General features: G+C 33.7%; 1 protein-coding gene across 1 annotated transcript; it reads right to left on the bottom strand.

Moving 5' to 3' along the window:
* Window positions 1–12,683: 12,683 nt before the first annotated feature.
* LOC111083753 lies at window positions 12,684–19,950 on the bottom strand. The gene is made up of 2 exons (XM_022380427.1): window positions 18,689–19,950; window positions 12,684–13,156 (listed from the first exon to the last, which is right to left on the bottom strand). The coding sequence occupies exon 1, from the start codon at window positions 19,917–19,919 to the stop codon at window positions 19,374–19,376; it is 546 nt and encodes a 181-aa protein (XP_022236135.1). The 5' UTR covers window positions 19,920–19,950; the 3' UTR covers window positions 12,684–13,156; window positions 18,689–19,373.
* Window positions 19,951–20,701: the final 751 nt, after the last annotated feature.

Here is a 20,701-nt window from a genome sequence, read left to right on the forward strand (position 1 = left end):
TATTTACTTGTGACCACTCAGTGTATGTTATGTATATACGCGCTTGCAAATGTGAAAGTCATGTGGGACAACAGTAGCACAGCAAACACTATAGTTATTATTGTGCATTTTGATGGCCATTATTCAACACAAATGATGTGAAAATATTGTATAGTTCGTCATTAGGATCAGGATGCTGTTTTACTAGAGATGCATCGTGATTATGAAAATAATCTTGGTATCGTTTTACAAGAGTAACAAATAGAAACAAAACCTACTAAATGGTTTTAATAGATTTGTAATTGAAAACGTTCTGTATCAGGAGGTAATATTATGAAGGTTTTAAACACTTAGTTCAAAGTTTATCAAGTGTATTTTTACGAATAACATATTTTTGTCTTCACCGCAGGTTATACATGACTAACGCCATCACTCCAAATTTAAAGAAGTACTTTGTGCAAATGCTTAAAAAACAACAGATTCATGAGGGGAAAACGCAGTCTAATGATGAATAATACAACAACAGAAGTGACGAATAACAACATACTGAACAAACGTTTTGGAATTTACACATTCCCTCTTCAGCAAGTCCTACAGCAAACGCAAAACTAACAACAAATTATAATCTGAGTGTTGAACAGAAGTTTAAGTACGACGATAAGCATCTGTAAGGGCAATGTTGAAGCTCAAAGGAGGGGGAGGCTAGCATAGCCTCATGGTTAGAACACTCAACTCGCAATCTGCGGGTTCCAATCCCCGTTACTGAACATGCTCGCCCTTTCAGCCGTGGGGGCATTATAATATGAATGGTCATTATCACTATTCATTTGTTAAAAGAGTAGCCCAAGAGTTGGCGGTGGGTGGTGTTAATTAACTACATCGAGTAATTCTGCGCGAAATTCAAAAGAAACCAAACCAATGAAAGATAAGGGAGATTTCATAGCTACCTAACCAAACGCCATTTGAACCTCCTTAGCCAAGAACATGTGAGGGTTTCATACAGAACTGGTTACTCTTTATCATCACCCTGTACCTCTGCTATCCACACACAGAATCAGACTACTGGACACAAAAACTCGTCAACGGTCGCACAGATTTGGAACTTTTGATTAAAGAGAGTCTATTTATTAAATAAACACTCCCTAGTTTTCAATAATAACTGTTGAGTTCAATTTGGTTTAATTATTTTTCATTAGCTATATGTTTATATTTAGTTATTTATATCCAAAAATGTTTATCGCAGTACATAACTTCTGCTAAATATTCAAGTTATTATTTATAATTAACTTGTTATATTTACCAAAGAGAATGTAGTTATTGCGAAATCTTCATTATATTATTATTCGTCATTTCAGAGGTTGTATCGCATATCATTGGACTATGTTTCCTCTTCACGAACTTGTTGCCAGTATAAAAAACACGACTATCCCAATATACTGTTAGTTATTTACTCATGAAGAAAGCATGTATATAGTAACGGTAGAGATAAACATGCATATATAACACAAAAATAACACAGGATTTCTTCAAAAACTGAATAATAATAGACAAAAAACCCATCAGATCAAACTCTTAAAACAAATAAGTAAACAGTATAGTAAATTCCACACGCATATATAAAAACACACATAAACTGAACTTGGTACAAGGATATAACTCGGTGAATATTTATACTTCTGGACCATTTTAAACCACAACATACAAGATGCTGAGTAGTTTTTTCTACATCCTTTGAGAATGGTAAGCTTAATTTGTCTAAGCTCCTCGGATTTGACCCTCATTTCAATCCTTTTAACACGAAATGGAAATATCAGTAATTCCTTGATATATATTGTGTTCTGATTTCTCTCCACAAATGGTAAAACTTATATGGTATTGTTTTCTTATTGTTATTAGACTTTTGCCAAGAAACACAAATTTTATATCAGTGAGGTATGACGTTTCTTGGCGTGTTCCACAATAACTTTCTCTTTTCGCCAGTAGGTGTAGCTAAATAATAATATTAAGATGCAGAAACTAAATGTTCTAATCATTCAATCTTATTGGGAAATCACAGCGGTAGCTCTCTTAAATACAGAAATCGTTTATGTTCTTCGAATAGATTAGAGTTTCTGAGCAAAACAATATATAATCAGAAAAATATAAAATACTTCTTTTTTGTATTCTTCACTTGTTACTCTTTTTTCAAGTCGAAAGGGGTTCTTGGGATTTTTTCATTATTTATTTGAAAGACACAGAGCATAAAAGTTTAGTCCCTCGCTGGGACAGCGGTAAGTCTACGGATTTACAACGTTAAAATCAGGGGTTCGATTCCCCTCGGTAGGCACAGCAGATAGCCCGATGTTACCTTGCTATAAGAAATACACATACACACACACACACAAAGAAGTTTAGTGTTAGCAGGACATTTTCCATATCTATAGATTTGGAAAAAACAAGCCGTTGAAAAGCATTGATTTTGAAATTAAGCGCTATAATTGTTTCTTTATTTCTCTAAGTTAAAACAATAGGATTTAAGTGGCTGCGACTCTAAAAACAAAATAAAATTACTGATAAGTTTTAATAAATATTATTGGAGTATATGAGTTGTAACTGATTTTTCTGTAAATGCAGGAACAAATGATAGATAAACCCTTAAAAAACGTTACTAAATTACACTCTGTGTAACTTATTTTGACTAAAAAACAGGATCGAACGATTGATAAAATTTTAAAAACCTTATTAAATTACACTTTATATAACCTATCGTTATATAAATTTAGAAAAAATGATAACTTACAGTTTATTACTTTTTTGACTGTAAAAATAAGATAAAATGATTGAAAAATTTATAAAAAATACTATACTACTCCATTACTTATTGTGACTGTAAAAATATGATCAAAGGGTTAATAAATCTTTAAAAAGATATTATCAAAGAATATGGGCTATAATTATTTATCTTTTCTATTCCACAAAAAGGTTAGATCTAAATTATACCTAAAAGGGGTTACAAAACTAAACAGTTTTGCAATTTTCAAACTACCGAAACCTCCATTTAATTAGTTCAATGTTTTTTACCTTCGAACAGACAGATAATCACAATCAAACATCACTAATAATGGTTGGAGACAATTTGAATGGGTAATGAAGAAAAACTTTAATATAAGGTTAACATAACTTATATTAAAGTTTTTCTTCATTACCATTCAAGCCGTCTCCAACCATTACTACACAGCATCTGTAGCGTCACGTTCTTGTTTCCATTATTAGTTTCAAAGTTGGTTCCTCGTCATCGAATTCAAACATCACTAAATGACACTCTGTACACGTAATAGTTATGGCTCAAGATAGTTATCGTTGACGGTTACACACCTCACAAAACAGATATTTATGTATTGTTTAAATCTACTATTTACAGGAGCAAAAGACACCCAACACCAAGAGAGGTAATATAAGTTTGAATATATTTGAGCTCAGCGCTGTACAATGGGTTATTTAACTTTGGTAATAAGTAACACGCAATTATATTTTTTACTGTAATAAAAAAACAATCAGATGTTATTCTTATTGATATATATTTCCAGCCAATAGACTTGCTTGTTCGCTCAAATGTGTTTATATATATTATCAGAGACAGTATTTTATTTTTGAATCGGAAAACGTTTTGTAATTTACATTCAGGTTTAAAGTTAACTCGTAAATCTATTTGGGGGATAACTTTTGCGGTAAAGTTTACGCAGTTGTTGTTTCTCGCTAACAATGCCTGCTTGCCAGTATGTGGCTATATCATTGATATTACAGTAATCCCTCGATAACTAGGAACATATGGGGCTAAAGCCATGTCGAGTTATCAAAAATTCCGAGTTATTGAGGCAATTTCCTCCCACCCTAAATCACAACTTTTTTGGCCAAAATAAACTACTACACACTACTGTTGTTTGAAAATAAATTAAATTAGATTATTAGAAACATTAAAACTTAACCCTTAACGGCACTGCAGACCAAGAAAGATGATGATTCAAGCTTATGGTGCCATGTGGTAGGTGACAGAGGTGATTGTAAAAAGGTTTAATGCACTTTAGTAAATACTGTACACTACTGTATCAGTTAAAAATTTAATACATTTGGAATGGTCACTTCAACAATAAATCATTCACTTGAAAATTAAAGATTATTTGAATACACTAAATTATTAACTTAGAAATTAAAGATTAACATATTTATATTTATTTAATTTAAATCAATTATTCACTATCTGAAGACATTAACTATCGTGGGGGTTCTGGGGTAATGCAAAGGAAGCTGGCACTGCTGAAATTGGTGTCTGAGAAAGAATATCCAGATACTGCAGGCAGATCTATGGAGGCTTCATTACTGGTGGAAGGAAGATTTCGTCTGGGTATTTTTTGACAAGGGTTTAAAAAAAGTCAGATATTTTCCCCTATTTGTGATTGCTGTGCTCACGCTTGATGACATCTGCCCTGATATCTCTCAAAGTTGCATGGTGCTGTTCCAAATCAGGCAACCGCTCAACTGCCTCCAGTTGCTTGGGAGAATTTGTAAGGACTCTTCACACATAGTTATAAAGCCTGAATATTTTTCAGGGATGTCGAGATATATCATATTCCGAATTATAAAATTCCGAGTTATTAAGGGATTACTGTGTTTATATTAGAACATTATAATTTAACTCTTTAGATACAGTAACTTTCCCCAGATTGTATATATGACGTTTTTAGGAAAACCATTTTATAAACAATTTTTGATAATTTAGAATTTTTTATGTAAATAATTATACGTGCTGGTGATCTTGTGAGCACGATTAATCAAGTTCTTAACTAAATTTCCGTAGGTAGGAACAGGATAAATGTGACAAAGTTGAAATACAAACCAGTAAATGGATTTTATTTTACGACACACTTCACATTCATATTTTTCTTCATTACTATGTATTAATGTATCCCTGAAAGCAAATTGCTAATCTTTCTGATTTTCCACAGTTAATTTTACACTATCATGTTGACTACAGAGATACTCCACGAACTAATTCAGGATTATCAACAATGACAAACGTATCACCAATGTACCTGCGATAGTATATAGGCTAAAAACTCGAAGAACAATCCTTCAGCTACTATTTGTTATGGCAACATAAAAAATAAAAAAAATTGGCAACTGACTTTGCTAATCTCGAACTCATTGCTACACCATCAGTTTATTCATAAATGGTACCGTTAAAAATAAGATACGATCCCCTAGCGACAAATTAAAAAAAAAAATCCAAAACATACTTTGGTATTACTATGTCATTATTTTCAATTATATGAAGTTGATCAACAGTCGCATGTAAAGTCTCTTTTGAAGGAATATTAGTTTAAAAATATTCTACATCAAAACTAGCCCAACATACACCTTTATCAAATCTTAAATCTTGTATTTCATTAGAAGAAACAAACCTGTTTGTTCATAGTGTATTAATTGTGGGTGAACTATTCTAAATATTTAAACAATATTCATTGTGGGTGAATTATTCTAAATATTTAAACAAGAAACCAGCCAGTTCATGATTATATGCATCTATATTTAAAATAAACGGTCTACCAGGATAACTTTTTTGTGAACCTTTGGAATACCAACTTGACAACCTGATGATCTTATTACAAACTGATCATTCTGTACAAATAAATTATAAGATTTTTAAGTTTTTAATAAATACCTTTACAGGATCTACTTTGATTTTTTTTTCAATTTAGTACTCTCATTCAAAATGTTTTCAACCTTTATATTTTGATCGATTTATTAATAATAACCACATTATTTTTTTATCAGGTGGGTCTGGCATGGCCAGGTGGTTAGGGTGCTCGACTCACAATTTGCGGGTTCGAATCCCTGTCACATGCTCGTCCTGTCAGCTGTGGAGGCGTTATAATGTGACGATTAATACCACTATTCGTTGGTAAAAGAGTGGCCCAAGAATTGGTTGCCTTCCCTCTAGTCTATTACTACCAAATTAGAGACGGCTAGCGCAAATAGCCCTCGGGTAGCTTCGCGCGAAATTCAAAACAAACCCAAACCAGGTTTCATTATAACAATATCTTTATTCGTACATAAATTTCAGATGAACTCAAATTCTTGTTTACAAATACTAGCGTGTTTACAAGCAGTGATTAGACCGAAAATACAAAAATTACCCAAATGTATATATATATATCATATACTGTATATGTGCATGCAGATGTTTGAATATATATATATATATATATAATTATCTTTAATGAATTTAAATATTCTACATGCTATTCTATAAATATTTGATCTACCACCAGGGCCCGGCATAGCCAAGTGGTTAGGGCGCTCGACTCGCAATCGGGTCGCGGGTTCGAATCCCCGTCACACCAAACATGCTCGCTCTTTCAGCCGTGGGGGCGTTCTAATGTGACGGTCAATCCCGCTATTCGTTGGTAAAAGATTAGCCCATGAGTTAGCGGTGGGTGATGATGACTAGCTGCCTTCCCTCTAGTCCTACACTGCTAATTAGGGACGGCTAGCGCAGATAGCCCTCGTGTAGCTTTGCGCGAAATCCATAATAAACAAACATCTACCACTAGATGACCTAAAACTCGTGTAAACGAACATGCAAATCTGCTAGCTGGAAATATGTCTAGCAAAAAAGGCCATGAATTTAATGTGGTTATACATTGGACAATTAAAAAACAAACAAACTTTAATTCTGTAGGTACGAATTACAGCTTGCCAGTTCCTTTAAATGTGCATCCAATGTTTCAGCGGCTTACGACGCAAAAAACAAACAAACAACAACAAAAAAACGGGTTTCGATACGCGTGATGGGCACAGCACAGATAGCCCATTGTGTATCTTTGTCTAACAAACAAAAACAGACAAAACCTATAGATGTTGAGCTTTTTTAGTTTTATTTGTACTTTAATGTTGTCCAGCTCTATTTGTAAGATTCCAATTACGTAATTGGGGTTTCGGAGATAAGTTAAAGTCTTATTGCACTATAAATACAATTAAATCGTCAGAATCGCTGTATAGGAGAGGAAAACGTAAGATTTCTTTGACCGAAATATTGAATACACATTTCTTATTGAGTTATAGCAATTTCATCGACTTTATTTTTTACATGTTCAGCCTTAAGATGTAGATGCATATACTGTATACCATAGCAGTAAATCTTAATGTTCCTCTCTCTACCACCCCCGAAAACTGTTAAGGTTAATTTTACAAAATAAAGATTAATACATCATTAAGCGACTGGAGAGCTCTGACAACATGGCTAGGTGGTTAGGGCACGGTTTCGAATCCCCGTCATACCAAACATGCTCGCCCTTTTCAGCCGTGGGGGCGTTTAATGTTACGGTCAATCCCACTATTCGTTGGTAAAATAGTAGCCCAAGAGTTGGCGGTGGGTGGTGATGACTAGCTGCCTTCTCTCTAGTCTTACACTGCTAAGTTAGAGACGGCTAGCGCAGATAGCCCTCGTGTTGCTTTGCGCGAAATTCAAAACAAACAAACAAGCTCTGACAAATTTAAATACGTCAAGACGAAGCTGATTGTACTAGCGAAAACGTAATCCTGTGTTATTATTATTGTATAAGATCTTTAGGACTGTAGATATCAAACTGTAAGACATATGTTGGTGACTTGATAGATACCAGCGGAAAAAATAAGTGAATACAGATTGTACAAGGTTTATTTTAAGTAGTGTTAAACATTTGGTTAACAGATGAGCTGGATACATAAACGAACATCGTTCAGACAAAGTCTTACTCTTTGATGTTACTGAGAAAACGAGGGAGACTGTTGGTATGTTTTTGTTTTGTTTTTATTCCATGTTCAGTTCTACTGTTTTTCTTAAAGAAATTTTTATTTTAATACATATGGCTTATTTGCCTCCTCTTTAACTTTGAGATGATTCCGAGACAAAATATTGAAAGTTTCTTATTATTATCATGTTAAAATATTGTATTGAAATTAGTTGTTTTGGTCTATACTCCTGTTTCTTGTTCACCATTTATATAACTCTTGAACAATCTGCTTGTAAGTAGTATGGCGCGAATCTTGAGCTTATATTCCATTTTCTCGACATATTACACATATATAGCACTTTATTTATCCAATCACAGTTTGTCTTGATCTTTTGTCCACTTTATTGGCTTTTGTTCAGTAAATGTAATTGTTATGGCTCATGTAACAGAAGGTGAGTCTCACTTAATCTTTCAGTGAAGCTATTGCTTTCTTTTCCTCTCTTGATTTTGCTTCAATTACTCTTTGAGTTGTTGTCTTTATAGCTCAATAGTTTGATTTAAGATACTTTAATTGTGCTGCTCTTGCCATATTTACGCACATTCATTAACTCTTTTGTTTATTTTATTAATTTTCGTGAAGTTGCTTTTTGTGGTTACTTAAGGGTGTGTTTAATATATTCATTTTTCAGATTCTTTCTTTTTTATATATACGTTATTCTATCATAAGATATAATCATATTGCTCAACTTTAAGGATAAATATTCATCTATTTGTAACTGAATTGTCTTGCACAAAGAAATAGCTTCCTAATATCACCTCATTTTGGTGTACTGTTATTGAGGTAAGAGGCCAGTTATACAGGATTTACCTGCCTAGTTTAAATTCAAATTTTCTACCCAATTACTTATTACATACTCAAAGTTTTCTCTTATATTATAAACGTCATTCCACTATTTTTGAAAATAACATTAAAATTTCAAAATATTGTCTTTGAAAGTATAATTTTTGCTCAGGCTTTTTCATAAACGTCATATATGCAATTGTACTGAAAGGATGAAACAACAAATTTCGCTTTTAAAGGTGATAATATAAAAAACACACAGTTATTCACTAAATTAAAATTGAAAAACATTATAAGAGCGAGACAAGTATAACTTAGCTAACAGTTATTACAAACTTTTCTTTTTCATTACTAAGTGGTAGTAGTTAACCTAAGTAGTAATGAATTTTTATGCCCAGAAAGAAGTTAAACTCATTAATTCCAGCAGTAAACTTGGTCTGCAGCCATGTAACAGTGTTCAAAGGAACAACAAGAGAGGATTGGAACTACTTCTTTAAACTTTCCTGAAATATTACGTAACGTTTTGTTTAATATAGTCACGAGTTGCCTTGACTTTTGCCCCTTTATGTTTATCAAATAAACTTGAGTAACTCTTGTGATTTATATATTTCCAGAGGGTCTATTCCTTGGTCTTTGAGGTTAGCTACTGTTTTCTATTTCCCCTTTCTCATTGGTTTCGCTTTAACTACTCTTTGATATTTTATTTTGTCTTACCTACTGCTGAGTGACGAGCCAAGTGATGCAATACCTGGTGCTGCATCTAAATGTTTCTATACTCACTGCCTTGGAGCATTTGGTGAACGAGGACCAACCTCCGTGATTGAGAAACAGTTGTCAGAAAAATTGAGCCACAGATTCGACACTATCTCCGATACACTGTGATAATATTCTTATCGGTAAGTTCATTGAGGGACTTTCAAGCGAGTCCATCCAGCACCACATGGCTCTAAGAGACATTTTTTTTATCTTACAGAGGAGGTTTCTTTGGCGGCATAGTTTGAAGTGGTCACATTGTACCATGCACTGTAATAGAAGACGAAATCATCATCAATAGCACCTACAGCTGTTGACTTGGCTCCAAGAGAACTTCCTGTGTCGTTGAAAGCCACAAGGCTCAAAGAAATGTCAACCACCATTTCTACCAGATAATATGTAGCAAATGCTGCAAGGCATCATATCACAGCTGCCATGATTCCCTGTGAAACAATAAGGCTTCTCTGTTCAAACCTGTCATGGTCACTCCATAAATGCAGCCAAGGTTGGACTCCTAAAGATATCCGAAGTGTAGGTGAAGGATTCCCTGCTTTAATCGTGGCTAAATTAGTACCTGATTTTGTGACTGTCTATAACTTGTTGACACACCGGATTCTAAGACACGTGTACCTTTTAGACTAATGCTACAACAGATTCAGGAAGGTCGAGAATGAGTTGTGGCTATTGCAACACCTACTGGTTTGAACTAGTTGAGCCTAAGTTGGATCTGACCATCAAGTTAGGCGGGTGAAGTTGTCATCTTACAGCTAAGTTATGATAGCTGGTCCAGAGAATAATGAAATTGGTGTCAAATGGTATGGTAATGATACTCAGACACTGGGTGGTTAACTGGATATTGGCATAACCAGTACCTTAGTTGACCTTGCCATTTATCAGATGCTCTATGTAGATCCATCATTTTGGCCAGTTAGCCAAACTTCTTTATGGCGAATGGCCATAAGCTAGACGTGAGTCGAGAAGAACATCCTTTATTTTGTCTTAGTAATGTGATGTTTTGAGCGAAGTCAGCTGTCTCTGATCTGGGTTCAGACATTGGCATCTTAGAGATGGGCGTACTACAGAAATTATCAGCTAAGTTTGCTTGTGCGAGAGGCGAATTGCAATTTTGCAACAAAACCATCCAGTGTTAGACATATTGGGCCAGTTAACAGTACAGTGCTAATTTGCAAATGGTATTCTGTGGTTTACTATATATTCACTACTGTACTGTTATCGTCACCCTCTGTTATAGTGATAGGATAAATGTATGAAACCCATTGTTTTCTTTCTGGAAGGAAGGCTGCACTTTCTCAAACAAATTTTTCCTAACATGGGTAATATACCAGTGCTATTCTGTAGCTACGGACATTAAGCTATTCAGCTTCGAGCTGGAATGGTCGTCCGTACAATAAAAGAGACAGGAGGGATAAAAGCTAATGAAATAGTTCGTTTCGTAACCACCGTATCACGTCTGAGAATGAGCAGAGCATTTGAAATCTCCAAATAAAGTTTGCTCATACAATCCAAAATATACACAGAAACATGAACCCAGTAAATTGCTCAGGGAGTTTGTTGACGTGTTCTTGGGATCAGATGGCCAAGAGGGTGGATAAAAATTATATGTCATCATATAGACACAGTTGACACACGTCCAATAAAACAACTACCACTCAAGTTTGCTTGGAGTACCAGGAATATGGCCAATGCTGAAATTGAGTGGAGTTTGAAGAATGAAATAATATAACATTCAAATAGTGCTTGGTTGTCTTCAGTGGTGATTGTCAAAAAGAGATAAGGAATGCCAAGGTTCTGTGTAGATCTTACATAGGGAACTGTAAAACACACGTCAATGTCTCTCCTATAACATGCATGGTGAATGTCTAGATGTGTTGTAAGGTGTCCGTTGGCAGAGCACAATAGACCGTGCTTCTAGATATTGGGAAGTCAAACTGGATGGCGAACGTCGGTCTATGGCATTCAGTCTGTATGCCCTCACAACTTTGAATGGTTTATGAAACTTACATTGCAAAGACTGAAAGGGAAGATATGTATTAGTTATGTGAGTGATATACTGGTCTTTGTTAACACCTTTCAAGCTGCAACTGAAAACCTGTGAATGGTATTCTAGCACACCGAGGGTGCAGGATTGAAACTCAAACCAGGAAACTATGCAATTGTGCATATAGAAATGCAGTTCTTTGGTCATATTGTTTGTAGAGATGAAGTATTAATTGATTGCATGAAACTGAAGAAGTATAGAATGACCCGTATCTTCTATCAAGCGAGAATTCTACAGCTTTTTGAGTTTTGTATCGCCAAGACAGCCATACCAATGTCTCTGTTGACAAAAGTTGATGTGCATTTTCCAAGGTCAGAGATATGTGAAAATGTGTTCCAGTTTTTGAAGTGTTGACTTATCTTCATTGCAATTACTTATTCATCATAGATATAGCCACCACTGACATTGTAATTGGCACAGTTTTATCACAAGTACAGGGTGATATGGAACACCTTACAATCACTCAGATTAAGTTCTGTAGTGAATGTTGGCAGACGTTTGCGTGTAGAAACTTCCTGAGTGAACTTGCAGTCGTAAACGTAATGCTTCTTTGCTCTGTACTGTATAGCAAGCAGACACAAATAAACTACTTGCAGTTATAATATATGCAACATTACTGCCACTGTTTTTGTGACAGGAAATTCACCATTTGAGTGGTCTATGCATCACTGAAATGGCTAAAGAACTTTGAAAACCTGGAAGGTATGATTGCATATTGGATAATAATGCTTCTTAAGGACAAGTTCATTGCACACTAGGTTAGCAGCACGGAAATGGAAATAGATTATTTTTCATTGTGTCGTATGATTTGAACTCAGTTGATGAAGAGGATGACATTGATAGTACTTATGTGGTTGTTCATTGTGACTCAGATGAGGAAATGACAGTAGAAGAGCATTCACTTTATCCTTATGAACAGTAGAGATATTGTTATTAACCTCCTAATAACTAAGGCTGAGATTAAGCACTTCCCACATATTGACAACAACATCTTTTATTTATCTAAAATGATCATACAAGCTGCAAAATCAGATATTTAGTTTATATAATTTATAAATAATGATGGACACATTTATACACTATGTGTATTTAAAAATATATATATATTGTGATAAAAGGTTAAATGTCAAAATTTGAAAAGTACTTTAACCATTATGTATGTTTTAACTATAATCAAATATATTTTAAGACGAAAATAATATGTAGTAAGTATGATCTTCACCTTCCAGATAGCGTTTTATCAACACATATATATAGTTTACTATCTGCAACATATAAAATATACTTCAAAGGTCAATTTGTTTTAGATATGTGATAATATTAATTAGTAAGAATATTTTAAGGTTTTAAAAATATGAGAACTTACAATCGTCACTTATCTTCCAGAGGGCGATTTTTGTATGCATGTATATCTAGATCATTATCTGTAAAACATAATATAAAATACCTATAAGTTCTGATGACATTTTCTTCTCACCTATAGTGAACGTTAGCAATGAAAACTATTTCAGGGTGAAACACAATGAGGATCACCATGGCTGTTTGGGTTTATGTACGCATACATGTATTGTTCTCTTTTATATAAGTTGTAAGTAGTTATCCCTGCACTTGCATATCACGCCGCCAGAGTGCGCTCAGGGAAGGGGTGATGCCATCAAAGACGATGACGTCATATTTCCACAAACTGTCATCAGAGAGCGTGTTTTTAGGGACGCGTTTTTAGGCGACAATGACGTCATAATTCCATATATTGTCACCAGAGGACGCAGCTAGCTAAATGAAGGTTTAAATTATAGTTCGATACCAGACAGATGGTCATGATAGATGATTACGTATTACTATTAGTACCACGAAGGGGAACCAGTACAAATTTGATCGACATGATTATAATTAATAGAATCAGTTTAAATCACTAATTTATTAGTTTAATTAAATTTCCATTCATATTTAAATCATCCTAAAAAGGATGCTTACCACTAATTTATTAATTGATTACATTTTCTGACAATTTATATGTCCTGAAAAAGAACGCTTAAGACTAATTTATTAGTGTATCAAAGATTATTAACATAAAATCACGGTACAAACGTGCATCACAAAAGAAATTGTTTGCTTGTTTGCTGATAAGCACATAGCTACCCAATGGGCTATCTGTACTGTGCCAACCAGGAGTATTGATACCTGGTTTTTAGCGTTATAAGCCTTTCAATTTACTGCTGAGTCACGGGGAATCCCAAAAGAAAAAACAGTTTTTAAGTTGTATGAAAATAAAACATATAGAATGAACAATAAAAAATGAAATGTTGAAAAGAAAGCCTATATATATTTTATTTTTCGCGATGTACATTACTTCTCCTTAAGTATAAATTCTTATTCGTAATACATTATTTTCGAGTTTTGACCTTATAGAAGGACTAATTACACGACAATAAAGCGGAACAAGTCAAAAGTCAAAATATTGTTTATGTGTCTAAGAGGTGTACATTGTAGAGCACAAACCCTTAACGTAGTATAAATTGTTTGAGTTTAATAATAGTGCCTAAGTAAATTATAAATACTTAGTTAAATATATCAGACTTTTACTTGTGAAACTATCCTGAAGAATGTTCAACAAAATTATTCGATATTTTGTATACGAAACTAAAGCTAAGAGTATGATGCATTTCTGAAAAAAAAAAAAACCGCTATTAAAAGTGAGAGAAGTATCTTTATTTCACTTTTTTTTATTTTTTACAGTTATAAACACATATAAGGCTTAAGATATGCGATCAATAATAGAAAAGATGCAGGAATACTCTCAATGAATTAAATTGTTTAAACTTGAAAACCTTTGGAATTAAGTTAAGTAAAATACCAAATAAAATAATTGTTCTTTGAAGATTCTCTTATAAAATGTATTAGAATAAATAATTATCACAATATAATATACAAAATATTTTAGTGATAATAGTATGACTTTTACATCGATATATTTCTTACCTATTCAACTTTAGCTGAAAATAAATAAGCATTACTTTTTGCATTTCACGTTGTGTTCATTGCTTTTTGCTCTCTTATTATTCCACATAGCCTTTATTTACCAAAGAAACAAACGTCTGTATTGAAGTTTAACTGATCTATCCACATAATTTTGCACTTTGACGTTAACAAAAGGTAGTTAATTATCAACCTTACAGCTTTAGAACATATGATACGTGGGTTATATTCTCACAATCGTACAAGTTGTAAGTTGCTTATTTGCTACGTAACAAAAACGTGGCTAAAAGAACATCAGTTTCAGCTTTCAAATAAATAATTAACCACTAGGTGCAACTTAAGAAAGATGAGAAACAATCCACATTAAACGATTCATATTTTTAGTCGTATTTACACGAACCATGAAATAATAATATAAAACCAGACCCATTCACTGGTGCCAAACTGCCCTTTATTGTCCAATATTTCAGTTATAAGATCTATTTCAGATATTAAGTGAATATTTTGATATGTTTAAGTATAAATAAAATTAAAACGTTGAAAATTCTCGAAAATACAATCTCATACTCCACAGATTTATCGTATTTCTGAAATTAAACTGTATGTTTTGTCGTTATATGTTAATATTATTGACTGGCCTTCATTTTTTACCGGTTTTGATGTTCAATCAGTACATTAACTGACTTCATTAATTAACAGCTTGCTTGAAGATAGTACAAAAACGACAGTATCTAATATCTATATTACTGCTAATTGACATATTATTTCTTAAAAAGAAAAGGAGATATTGAACTCACACAAAAGAGAAACATAAAGAGTTTTATATGCTATGCATAGAAGACCTTTATCCTGTAAGGTCATTCATAAAGAGTTTTATATGCTATGCATGCGGACCTTTATCCTGTGAGGTCATTCATGTCTTTCAGGTAGCATCTCAGACTGAGCACTAAAGCACATATAGAGTTGAAGCGTGTCATAAATAAATTGTCTTTCTAGTTTTGGTTTGGTTTATTATGAATTTCGCGCAAAGCTACATGAGGGCTATCTGCGCTAGCCGTTTCTAATTTGGCAGTGAAAGACTAGAGAGAAGGCGGCTAGTCATCACCATCCACCGCCAATTCTTGGGGTACTCTTTTACCAACGAATAGTGAGATTGACCGCCACATTATAACGTCCCCACGGCTGAAAGGGCGAATATGTTTGATGGGATGGGGATTGAAACCAGCGACCAGCAGATTGCGAGTAGAGCGCCCCTAACCACCTGGCAATAGCCTTTCTACTTCTTATTCTGTTTTTGTGTGACATCAATACGTTTACGTCTGTAATTAAGCATTTGAGGCAAACAAAAACATTATAAGATTACATAATACCAATTTATTCTACATCTTCTATTATATTTTAGTATACTTTTCGGGCTTCTTGTTAAATCCTATTGTTATCTATAACGACCAGTGTTATCGTTAGGAGTGAAGGATGTAAACTTTGTTAAAGGTTAGTGAAGGATGTAAATTGAGTTAAAGACAAGTGATGTATTACATCTAAGAATACTAATCTCATCGCTGTTCTTACATTCAGTTTTATTACTTTTGACTGTAGTATAGATATACTTTCCACAGAATAAAGTAAGCATAAGAAGTGATGTCAAAGTCATTTCGTCAAGATACAAGAACAGAGCCCGACTTGGTTAACGGAAACGGAAGTCTGTGATGTCTCACACCTTAATTTTCAAGCGTTCGAGATGTTTTTGAATATAATCTAAGCGCTTCAAATTCTTGTAAAGTAGAAAAGGCACGAGTCCTTCAAAACAAGAAGGCCAGTATTTTATGAGTAACCCACGAAACCTACATACACGTTTCATTGAATACTTCATAGTCTGAGAAGGCAAGCCAAATCATGTATGAGTATTGGGTAATGTAATACCCAAAGTTGTTCAGACCCTTAACAGAGACATATTTTTATTTTGCTAAATTATACAATAATCATCTTAATCATAATTATCATCACATTAAAAACTGATGTATTACACTATTAAAATATTTCCCTAACTTAACTTGATGCCATATACATTCTATATGTATCGATGGTAAAGTCATATAGAAAAAAAATAATTCGGTACTGTACCGTAACATAAGATATTATAATATGTTACATGTAATTGGAAACGATTTAGGGCGTCAGATTATATATAAGTGTGAGTAAGAAACTTATTCAAGTTGAAATAATTTTGGATTTAGTTGTATTATCCATTTGTATTGCATAAAACTGTCATTAAAATATTTCATTCATATTTGGTTTTGTTGAGTTATTCTTAGCGATTAAAAGAATGCCTGAGTATATTCAGTTTTTCAGCTTTGAGGTAATCTAGTTCCCACTAGAATAAGCACTCGTTTTTTTTTGTCTTTTTCAAGCTATTATAGCACAAGGGTTAGCAGCTCGCGGCTCTCTGACTACATTTAGCTTCTATACAATGTACTTGTCCACATAAAAAACAACAAAACAAAGTTCACGTTGCACGCGCTTGAATAACTGTCTACAAACAAATATATCCCGTTTAACTTTGAGAAAGAATGGTTGATTGCATAACATGCTTTGAATTGCTTTATTTGATATGAAGTCCTATTAAGCACATCTTAAGCTGCTAAGGTAATATGTTTGAGTAGTCTTTAACACGAAGTCCCAGTACGTACATCCTGAGCTGCTAGGATAACATGTTTGAGTAGCAAGTTGAAGGCGGGAGTGACACATCTGTTCGTGAAAACGTTTATAGATATGAATTACACTAAAAACCGACAGAGAAGATGGCTTAGTGACAGAGGTCTTGATCCTTGTCTGAAAATGAAAGTGACAGAAAACGTGCCAAATGTTCAGAAACTTTCCAAAGAAATACACCCGCAAAAGTTGCATTAATAGATAGGCAACAGTAAACAATAAAACATGCCTTATCAGGCAGGTGGTAGCACCGCCTATGTAGGGATGGCTCGGATTCTTCATCGAAATGGTATTTCAATATCACCTCAATAGCTCATCAGAAGTTTACAACACTATACAGTGTTTCTTTTATATATATATACAATTTAGATTTAGATATAGCATAAATATTTTCTCATACGTTTTTGAACAAACAAAAGCGTCTCTCAAAAATAAGTAAAGTTAAATATGTGCAGAAAACAAAATACTATTCCACTAAAACCTTTTGTCAGACTCTAATATATATCGTGGCTTTCTAAATTTTTAGCTGCTTGCAAAACACTTCAGAAAAGCTTTCACTTTACGAAAGGTTGCAAATTCCTGGCATAACCTATAATGTAGAAAGAGTCATTCGTATTGGATAACAGTAAAACAAAATAATGAATTTATCTGTTTTGTATTTTTTAATTTATTTCTCGACTTTGTATACTATGTGTTTGAGTTTTTATAATGATTTCCCACTCGTAAGTTCACCATGCTGTTATGATGATCATTTCTTTTCTGGTTAGCAAATAATGAATTTTCAGATTTATTAATGTCGCTCAGTTATTTGATTTCAAATCTTTTATAGTTTAAACTTAAACTTAAATACAAAATCTGTATCTAAATGTATGTGAGACATGCTATTTATCTCTGGAAAAAACTTAACCAACTTTTTTTTAGCTTTGATGCACGTAAAGATCTCTGACCGAATTATTGTTGTAAATATGAACACAATTAAACAAGCTAATTTAATCAGAATAACTAAAGAGCACGTGTAAAGTATATTTTCCTTACAACGTCATATAGGGTAGCAGCACTAAAATAGTAGAGCTTTTACAATACTTATATACAAATACTCATTCTTAATAAAACTAAGATCATTATAAGTGTTTCGTACTGTCTTTTGTAATATGAAGTAGTCACAAAGTCATTGCACCTACTTACATTATAACAGTATTACCTAAAAGAAAGTAAAATTGTTCTCTACAGTAGTATAATCGTACAATTAAAGTTAAAAGCTCTCTCTCACACACACATCTGTAGAACGCTTCATTTATATGCAAATTAAACCGATTGTGTGATTATGGTTAGTCTGAAAGACAGTGAATAGGAGCGCGATTATCAAAGGGGCGTAGCAGTGGGGTTTGTCTAGCAGGACCATCGTTATCAAAGACATTGTTTTGACCGGCTATTCAAACACTTCTGTCATCAGAGTCTATCAGTGGTAGTAACTGAGAGGAAAAGTTATTCTATCACTAGGAAACATGTGAATGTTAATCACTAACTTAAAACCGATAGAAAATATTATTGAACAAGATTGTAAAGTCCAACTGACGACAGGTCTTTCAATCATCAAAATTCGGCTATTTACAACTATACCTTGTAAAACCCGTCTATTCCTGAGTCATACAGGAAATGGTAGCTACGGGTATTTAGATTGTAACAAATTGTTCAAACTTTCTTCTATACCGATGGTGGGATAAAATACGGAGAAAAGTAACAAAGACTCGTGATCCTGTTTGTAGTGTTTTGGTAATACAAGAAGTGGTGTAATAGTATTATAAACATTCTTATGGCAGGGACTATATCTTCTGCATCCTTTAGAAAGGCGAGCAACACCCAAAGTATACTTGAACGCTATTGCTGATAATGTATATCTTGCAACGTTACATTTTTCCTTCATGGACAAGGACATCTGCTGGAATTTGAATGTCATATTCGTATAATTATCAAATATTCCTACTTTCACTTGTACTTTAAATGCCTTTTTTATGAACAAGCAAGACTTTCGGTGGATTACAAATTACTTTGCATTAATTCATAATGTTCATGTTGGATGCCTTTCTCAAAAAATTACTAGGTCTTTCGATGACTTATAAGTTACCTCTTAATAAGTTATTCATTTGATGTTAAGTCTTTTCTTTGAAAAATATAAAGGTTTTCCAGGAATTATAATTATCCTGTAGCAAATTACTCATTATTTTAATTTTTTTTTAATAAATTAAAAGTTTTTGATGGAGTAATAACGTCATTGATTACTATAATTAAGCGACATCTAACGATATCAAGTTTCTTTATCAGTACCTGTAAAGACGTGCTCACTAGAATATGTTGAGACTTCCTTGATATCACAATCTAACTTGGAAGGATTATCACAATAGAGCGTAGTATCAATATTTCCCTTAAGTTCTTTTTTCAATACCTTTCTCTCAATACTTAGTTTTTTACGGATGTGTTTCTCACGCTCATAAATTCGAATTTTTTCTTTCTTTTCTAGTTCTGTCTGAAGCTGTGTTTTAAGAGTCATAAAGTCGCAGGCTAAGCTGCTAGGCCTAGGTTGCTGTTTATTGGTAGTTAATTTGCCACAAGTTGTTCTTTTGCTGTTCAACAACTCTTTTTCTTGGCGAAGTTTTTCTTGAAGACGTTCCTCACGAGAATTATCTGTGGCGCCCTCTGGTGTTGGAGGAGTGATGTTGATGGAAGGACCTTTCATTCTGTTGACTTCGTTTTCTGTGGAGAATAGTTGAATATCTTTCAGTTCTGCGTGTTTGTTTTCATCGTCGTTAGCCAATTGGTCAGGAGTGGGCGCACAACACCAACAACGAAACATATTTCATCACTTGCTTGACATATAAACAAATAGCTTCCACATACGAAATTAATTTACAGTTAACAGGCACAAAACATTTTACAATTTAAAAATAGATTAGTTCTATATTTACGCATCACAGTGATGCCGAGTTTTCAAGCCTCTGAAAAAATAATATGCCACCGTGAAGCCTAACTGCAATATAGTTACTTATATACAACACTTCATGGTTAATTTTCACACACACGCACTTGTAAGTGATTGTAAGCCAAGAGTTCGACTTCAGTAAATCTAACCAATGTGACTCATACTAACCCAGCTTTTACGTCAGAGCATATATTTCTAAATCTAACGAAATGGTGCGTTGAGCAGTGCAGAGTCAAGAATGGTGGAACTATGCGCGGTACTGAAACGAGGAGTACACGTGACAATATATCTTGAAACATGTGCCAAATCAAGATTTAGTTTAACACGTAAGGAAGAACTAAAAATATACACCAAAGCTCGTCATCTATTTACATACTAAGTACGGTGCAAATGACTATATTATGCACGGAAAAAATTAGGATATAATGATGTCACATATTTGCATTAGTTATATAGTCCTAAAAACTGAGCGCAAAGCTACAAAAAAAGGCTATTTGCGCTAGTCGTCCCTAATTTTAAAGTAACAGACTAGAGGAAAGGAAGCTAATCAACAACACCCACTGCCAACTCTTGGGCTACCCTAATCGAATAATGAGACTTGACCGTCATTCTTATAACGCACTCACAGCCCCAAAGTGCTAAGAACGGATTTATGG

The sequence above is a fragment of the Limulus polyphemus genome, unplaced genomic scaffold, assembly GCF_000517525.1.
Source record: "Limulus polyphemus unplaced genomic scaffold, Limulus_polyphemus-2.1.2 Scaffold145, whole genome shotgun sequence".
Classification (NCBI taxonomy): Eukaryota; Metazoa; Arthropoda; class Merostomata; order Xiphosura; family Limulidae; genus Limulus; species Limulus polyphemus.